Source organism: Sorex araneus, chromosome X, assembly GCF_027595985.1.
Source record: "Sorex araneus isolate mSorAra2 chromosome X, mSorAra2.pri, whole genome shotgun sequence".
Classification (NCBI taxonomy): Eukaryota; Metazoa; Chordata; class Mammalia; order Eulipotyphla; family Soricidae; genus Sorex; species Sorex araneus.
In genome coordinates this window covers 205,072,991-205,081,269 of record NC_073313.1, presented here as the reverse complement: position 1 = coordinate 205,081,269, position 8,279 = coordinate 205,072,991, and the positions used below count along the sequence as shown (strand labels likewise).

At 48.6% G+C, this 8,279-nt stretch overlaps 1 protein-coding gene across 3 annotated transcripts in view; it reads left to right on the top strand.

Annotated features, from left to right (window-relative positions):
- The first annotated feature begins 629 nt into the window (after nt 1-629).
- Nucleotides 630-8,279, top strand: part of TLK1 (tousled like kinase 1) — a 145,223-nt gene continuing 137,573 nt past the window's right edge. The window contains exon 1 of one of the 3 annotated variants that reach the window (XM_055120320.1): nt 630-1,195. In XM_055120320.1, the coding sequence (XP_054976295.1) occupies nt 1,057-1,195 (139 nt within the window). In that variant the 5' untranslated portion in view covers nt 630-1,056. The remainder of the gene's footprint in view (nt 1,196-8,279) is intronic. The other 2 variants (XM_055120321.1, XM_055120322.1) reach the window with 2 other exon arrangements.

Sequence of the window (8,279 nt, the reverse complement as noted above, 5' to 3'; positions counted from 1 at the left end):
CAGAAAGCGGTAACTCGCAACTTTTCCGTTCCATCTGGACACGCGATCGCGCGCAACTCCTGGGGAACCACGGCCCGGCGCGAGCCGCAGCATTTCTGCACAGACGGCTTGTGGGTCGGCAGCCAGGCGCGCTGCCGCGGGAGAGAAGGGGTGGGGGGGAAGGCAGGTGGTAGGCGAGCAGGAGCGGGAGCCCCGAGCGGCGCGGTGCGGTGCGGTGCGGCCGGGGCGCCCCCCCCACCCCACACACACCCAGCGTGCGGGGCGCGTCTCCCTCCGGCCCGCGCCGCGGGACACTGCCCCCGCCAGCACCCCAGCGCCCCGCGCCCGAGAGGCGGCCAGGCGGCCGAACGGGGGCTGCCGCGCCGAGCTCGCCCGGCGCGCCAAGGAGCGCCCCAGCGCAGCCCGCGTCTCCTCCCTCGCGCGCTCGTTCCCTCCCCACCCCCGCCCCCAACCCCTGGCAGGTCCCTCCCCCCTGCCTGCTCCCGCGGCCGCCGCGGCCGCCGCTACCGGAGGCGCAGGAGCCTCGCGATAGTGTTTGCACAGGCGGCGCGTGACGCCGCCGCCGCCTGTAACTGATGCAGAGGTTATCCCGCCGCCTCAGCCGCCACCCACCGCCCGCAGCCGCCGCCGCCGCCGCCGCCGCCGCCACCCGGGCGACGCCGGGGGCAGACGCACTGCAGAGGTGCCGGCAGGTTCCGCCCGCGGAAGTCTCCTCGGCCGGCGCAGCCCGCGCTCCGCCCGCGCCCCGGCTTCGGCGGGCGCCCCCTCGACGCCTCGTCGGCCGCCTCAGCTCCGGCGCGCCCGCCCGCGCCCTCGCTTCGCCCCCTCTCCCTCCTCCCCGTCCCCTCGCCTGCCTTCACCTCTTCCCTCCGCACCTCCCCTCGGCTCGGTTTCCTCCCCCATCCCCTTGACTCTTCCCCTCCCTCTGCCCTCGCGCTCTCTCCTCCGCTTCGCCCTCAGCGCGGCCCCCGCCATGACGGAGGCGGGTGCCGGTGCCGTTGCCGCCGCCGCCGCCGCCGTCGCAGGGGGGGAGTCGGGTTCCCAGAAAGTAGCTTGATGAGTGTCCAAAGTAGCAGTGGAAGTTTGGAGGGGCCGCCATCTTGGTCCCAGCTCTCCACGTCTCCAACCCCGGGTTCGGCGGCGGCGGCCAGGTCCCTGCTGAATCACACGCCGCCATCCGGGAGGCCCAGGGAAGGTAAGCGCCGTCGCGCTCGCTCCCTCGCTCGCGCCCGCCCGCCCGCGCCGCGGCGGTTTCCCCCACCCCGAGCCCTCCGACCCGAGGTGGTGTGTGTGTGTGTGTGGGGGGGGGGGTCGCGCGAGGCCGCCGGGCTCCCGGGAGGTCCGGCCGCTGGCTGTGTGGGTGGTGGCTCGCGGGGGGCTGAGGGCGTGGGGGGGGGTGGGAGGTTGGTGGTGGCGGCGGCGGCGGGAGACGGACCCAGGCAGGGGTGTGCGCGCGCGGGTGGGGACGGGGCGAGGCGCGCGGAGCCACCAGGGCTGCCCCGCGAGCCGGTGCGGCGCGGGTTGGGAAGCCTCTGCCCGGCCGCGCGCGCCCCTTTCTGCTCCATTTGCTCGTACACTCAGTGCTCTTAACCTCCTGGCCTCGGGTCTCCGGTGGCTTTTTTCCTGGGCTGCGGCTTTCATCCTCGAGCCCCCTCCCCTTCCCTCCCCTACTCCTCCCCTGGAGGCGGTCCCTGCGCCGCCCGCTCTGCCTCCCGGACCCGGAGGGTTGTGTCCCCCCCGCCCCTCCCCGACTCGCGCGGGGGGGTCCCTGCCCTTGGCGTGCATGCGTGTGTGTGTGTGTGCGCGCGCGCGCGTGTGTGTGTGATGGGGGAAGCAATGGGAGAGCCGCAGAAATGATCAAAGCCCCACTCGAATCTCCGGCTTGGCCGCTCGGGGCCGTTTCTGCGACCCCACTGACTCGTGGGCAGGCTTCTGAGACCGCCCCCTCCAGATGCTGGCAACTTTCTCTCCTTCGCCATCACCTCGGGCGGGCTCGGGGCGTGAGTCTTCCTCTGCTCCCTCGTGGCTGGTCGGGCTTCTGTTTCTTGCTCTCCGGCAGGGTCGTGGGGTGGGGGGTAGGGGTGGGGGTGGGGGGCTGCGGGCAGCTCCTGCGCAGAGGATCTGGCCGGGCATGCACCGCCTCGGTTACAATTGTTTTCTAAGTTTGCTGGCGTCTGGCATGCTAGTGTGCTGCCACCAGATGTAGCAGTTACCCAGCTAGTAAGGCAGCGGAGTGCTTTTGACAGAAATTTCAACTTGCTGTATTCTAAACTTGAAGGGTACGGCGGAAAATGAGATTTGAGAGCACACACACGCACATACACACACACACAAGATTTGAGAGCACACACACACACACACACACACACACACACGTTTGCTGGGGGAAAGATGCATGCGCCCGGAATCGGTTGAAAAACGTACGCTCTTTTGTCTGGGAAAGGTTTAGCGGTGTTCTTTAGTAATGGGTAAACGGGGAGTTCACTCCCAATTGTCAGAGAAGGAGATGATAGTCACGGCTTGGAAAAAAAAAAAACCTGGAAGTCCAGTAGTCTACTGAATCCTTGGTTCTGTGATTTATGTAGGTATCGGTGATTTTCATTTATTTTGAAAATACCTGTTAATGTGTAGTACTCAGAGCCTCGACAATTGCTAATCAAGTGTTTTGTGCCCTGGATCCTGTGATTCTGGCACAGCATTCTTTGTCATTTTGTTCCTGTGAGCATGTGTGAAAGTGACAATAGGCTCAAAGATTGGCATGAATCTGCTCCAGAAAATTCATGGAAAGGTTTGATTTATGGCATCCATTAAGACATGCTCAATAGGTTGACAGACATTTTCCTTTTTCATTTCACCCCAACACTGAGCTCTGATTATTAAGGTATAAAAGTTTATTTCTTAACTAGTTCAAATTTCGTATATTAGTCATTTGGCGGTTGACTATATATATAGAGGAATGTTTTAAAAAATATTTTGTAAATAGAGTATTGGTGTTTTGAGCAAGCTTTTACTTTCATCTAGTTTCATTAAGATGATTAATGATGATAATGAAGTTTTAATGAATGAATGATCTTGGGACTTATTTTCTAATTTTTTGTAAGGTTAATAGATCTTTTTTATCGTTCATCATCTTTCAAATATTTATGGAGTCATTTCTATGAACCAAGTTCTATAGTAGATACTGAGAACAGAGTTGAATTGCTCATCCACTACCATATTATGGGTATTAACAGTTTGGGGGCTGCAAAGTCTGGATTTTGAGTTCTCAAGTTACTTCAAATTTTATGGAGAAGTTGGAATTTTATTGTTACCTTTCTAACCTGATATTTAAAATTTGAGAGGCTTGGGCCAGAGAGACAGTACAACAGGTAGGCCTTGCACAAGCGGAGCCGACAGATTGGATCCTCGGCATCCCCTTTGCTCCACCCCCCATGCACCCCAGCTCCTCCAGGAGTGATTCTTGAGTGCAAAGCCAGGAGTAACCCCTAGCACCCATGGGTGTGGCCCACAAACCAAATTTTTAGAGACTAGAATTCTTTAGCATGAATTTACAAATAATCAGAATTTTTGCATGAGTTTAGATGACAATATTTATTGGGTTTTGGGTATTGGGCATACCTGGGGTTCAGAGGTCTCCCATTTAGGTGCTGTTGGGGGTGGGGAAGACCAAATGGTGCCAGGGATTGAACATCATCTCCCAAATGTAAAGCATGTGCTCTGGGTTGTCTTCATAGCCCTATACTAGATTGTTGTATAGCAAACTAGTATTTGTTAATTAAATAATAGGATATGATTGTGTCATATATATATATATATATTTGACTAACCAGTGTATGAGTTACAACTGGGTTAATCCTCTTTGGTTATAGGTTCATCTTGAAGCTAATGCTAGCATCAAATTGTACATATAAAGCCCAGGTACCAACATGAAGATTTCTATTGATCGAACTCCCATTTTTTAACAGGTGGTTTGAACCTTTGCCATAGATACATTGGTATTAGTATATTGTGTAAATCGAGAGGATTTAGCATTTCAGGTGACTGCTAGCAAGAAACATTACTATTAATGTAACTTGAATGCATGTTCAAAGAGAACAAACTTAGTTTTAAGAAAACGTACTCAAAAACAGATGATTCCCAGCACCACATATCATCCCCGGAGGACCATCAGGAATAAGTCCTGAGCACCACAAATTATGGGTCCAAACTCACACCACTCTCTTCCACCATTTTGAACTAGTAATGTAAGATTATAATTATATGTGTATATATGTATGTCAGTGAGATTGAACTCAGGGCTTCATTCATGTGAGCCATGTGCTCTTCACCAAAACTGTATCCCTAGCTTGTGAGGGTTGTTTGTTTTGAGGGAGTTTTGGGTTCACATCTGGCTGTGATTAGGGCTTCTTTCTGACTCTGTGCTCCGGGATCACTCCTGGCAGTGCTCAGGAGACTGTATGTGGTGCAGAATGCAGTGCAGCCGTTCTCACCAGTGTTACTACATGCAAGGCAAGAGATTTAAAATCCCCTTCCCACTCACTATGATCTCTTTGGTCCTCCCCACTTTTTTGTTTTTGTTTGTTTGTTTGTTTTTCCTTTTTGGGCCATGCCTGGCGATGCACAGGGGTTATTCCTGGCTCTGCACTCAGGAATTACTCCTGGCAGTGCTCAGGGGACCATATGGGATGCTGGGAATCGAACCCGGGTTGGCCGCATGCAAGGCAAATGCCCTCCCCGCTGTGCTATCGCTCCAGCCCCTCCTCCCCACTTTAAAAAAAAATGGTATAATTTTTGGGACACACCTGGCAATGCACATGGAACCATGCAGTACTAGGGATATAGCCTGAGCATCCCACATACAGAGCTCGGTAGCTCCTGAATGATTTTATTGTGGTAAAATAATTCACTATTGTATTAGTATTAATATTTTAGGCTTACTTAAATATATGGTGTTACACCGCCCCTACCTCCAGTGTGCCACCACCATTTCCTCTAGGTAATTTCTCTCCCTCTCCGTAGACTTGATTGTATTGGCCTTTCCTCTTGTTTCCTCTTTCCTCTGAGAACAGTCTTATTCTCAGAGAGTTGCTGAGCAGTCTAGCTTAGGTTTCCTGTTCTTTCCCATTGAATTTCAATTACATTTTGTCTACTAATGATTCTGCCATTAAGGGGTGAGAATAAATAAAATTTCAAATAAAATTTTTGCTTTATTGTGATCTAGGAACCTATTCTTTAAAAAAAAAAATAGAATGTTGGGGGCTGGAGTAATAGCACAGCGTGTATGGCGTTTGCCTTGCACACAGCTGACCCGGGTTCGATTCCCAGCATCCCATATGGTCCCCCGAGCACCGCCAGGAGTAACTCCTGAGCGCAGAGCCAGGAGTAACCCCTGTGCATTGCCTGGTGTGACCCGAAGAGCAAAAAATAAAAAATAAAAATAGAATGTTCAGAAATGGAGGTTCTGAGATTTGTAATACTATTATAAATATGATGACTTCCCAAGCACATACCCATTCTAACACCATACCCATCACCAGCATACCTAGCCTCCCTCCCTCATGGGCCCTAATGCTCCCTTTCAACCCCCCTCCCTCGAAACAGACTCAGTTGTGTCTGTCAATTTTTCTGTCTTGTTTCCTTTGGCCCATTTGTTGCCACCTTGAGGGACATGTTCTGTATCTATCCCTTTCCACCTGATTCACTCAGCATGATATCCTCTAGTTTCATCCATGTCACAGCAAATTGTGTGATTTTGTTCTTTTTGAAAGCTGCATAGTATTCCGTTGTATATATGTACCACCACACCTTGATCTGCTGACCTTTAGTTGGGCATTTGGGTTCTTTCTATGTCTTAGCTATTGTACAAAGTATTGTGATAGCATAGGTGTGTATATGTTCTTTTCGAGAATAGGTACCAAGAAGTGGTACCACTCGTTGTCTAGGAGTTTTATTCCTATATTTTGGAGAGATCTCATATTTTAGAGAGGTTGAGCCACACAACATTCCCACCAACAGTAGATGAGGTTAGAATCTAGTTTTTTTTTTTTTTTTTTTTTTGCTTTTTGGGTCACACCCGGCGATGCACAGGGGTTACTCCTGGCTCATGCACTCAGGAATGACTCCTGGCGGTGCTCAGGGGACCATATGGGATGCTGGTAATCGAACCCGGGTCAGCCGCGTGCAAGGCAAACGCCCTACCCGCTGTGCTATTGCTCCAGCCCCAGAGGGTAGAATCTAGTGTCTTATTGGCTATAAGTAGGTGGTGGGTTTTTTCCTTTTTTTTTTTTTTTTTTTTGCATATCAGTAGGTGATCCTTTGAATTGATAATTGATAAGGTGGTAAGAGTCTAATGATTACATGGAAGATATGGGTTTTCTTTTCAGTTCCATCTTGCCAGTTGCGAATAATTAGCTTTCTTTTGTGTAGTGAAAGTAGTTTGGTGAAAAAAAAAAAAGTTATCACTGTACAATTAAATTGTACTGTTTCCACATTTAAAGACTTTATTTCCTAGATAGAAGACATAACTTTTGGTTCCATATGATGAAGTAATAACTGTTAAAAATATGACTTTAATTTCTTGAAGATAAGAAATTTTGGACTGGAAAGGTAGTAGAAGGTAAGGATTAGGTGCTTGCCAGTTGAATCTTGGCACCCAGTTTAATCCCTGGCACTGCGTATGATCCCCCAGGTACCAGTGTGACCACCAAACATAGAACTGAGAGTAAGCCTTGATCACTGTGGAGTATGCCTACCCCCACATGAGTCCCCACATGAAGATTTCAGGTTTTTTTTTTTTTTTTTTTTCTTTTGGGGTCACACCCGGCGATGCACAGGGGTTACTCCTGGCTTTACACTCAGGAATTACTCCCGGCGGTGCTCAGGGGACCATATGGGATGCTGGGAATCGAACCCGGCTTGGCTGCGTGCAAGGCAAACGCCCTACCCGCTGTGCTATTGCTCCAGCCCCAAGATTTCAGTTTTTGAAGAGATACTATATGGTAGGTACCTTCTTCACAGAAGCACATTTGCTTATTAGAAAAGAAAGAAACTGAGAACAAAATTCTATCTCTGAGAAATAAGCTATACTTTTAGTCTTTTTGGGTCTTGGGATTCCTTTTATCTCTTAAAAATTATTGGAGACCTCAGATTTTTGTTTATGTGGGATATATCATATACACATATACACACATAAACACAATTAGAGCATTTCAAAAATACATAAATAAGCTGGTTATATGTTATACTGTTTTAATGAGTATGTTCTAAAATTTAGTAAGACTTTGGCATTGTTATTTTTACAAATCACTTATTGTTTTCTTACCAGAAAGAAGACAACTGCATTTTTTTCCACCTTTGTTGTGAAATATTTTGAGTAACAAAAGTGAACAGTATCTAGTTTCTCAGACATGTAGTTAGAAAATAAGGCTATATAATAAACTTTTTAGAACTCTTATGTTTTCTTTGAAAAGTGGTAGATTTCTTTTTGATTGACCATACTCAATTCTCCTGCTCAGTGCTTGGGCTTCCTCCCTACTGTGCTCATGAGTCCATGTAGTGATGGGGATCTAACCTGGACCTCCTATATACATAGCATGCACTCAGCTCTTTGAGCTCTACTCTCTGCCAGACTACGAGTGATTTTTCACATTCATTGTGGGCTAACAGCTCTAGGACTAACGGCAAATCTGTGGACTGTACATTGAGTATAAAGGAAAGACTACTTTAAAGGATGAGAATGGTGGTATCTGTCTTCAGGTATAGGTACAGGTACATGAAAGATGAATTTTCTTTTCTGTCCCATCTTGCCAGTTTAAAATAATGTGTTTTACTTTCATGTAAAATTACTTCTGTACTTGTTTTTTTTTTTTTTTTTTTTTTTTTTTGCTTTTTGGGGCATACAAGCAGTTCATAGGGATTACTCCTGGCTATGCTTGGGCAACCATATTGGATGTTGGGAATCAAACCCGTGTCGGCTGTGTGCAAGGCAAACGTCCTACCCGCTGTGCTATTGCTCCAGCCCCTACTTCTACTTTTTGGAAAGTTTGCCTTATTCTACTTTGTATGTACTGAAGACTTAATATTAATATGTTTTTGTTAAATGGAAAGAAATCCATAGAGGATTTTCACATTTATGACAAAAGATAAAACTTATTAACATTTTGTTATCTTGTCTTATGAAAGGCTTCTTAGGAACTTTTCCTACTTAAGGTAGCAGAGAAATCTCTATTTCAAAAACAAATAGAAGTGATTTATTCTGCTATTTTAGAAGGAAAACTATT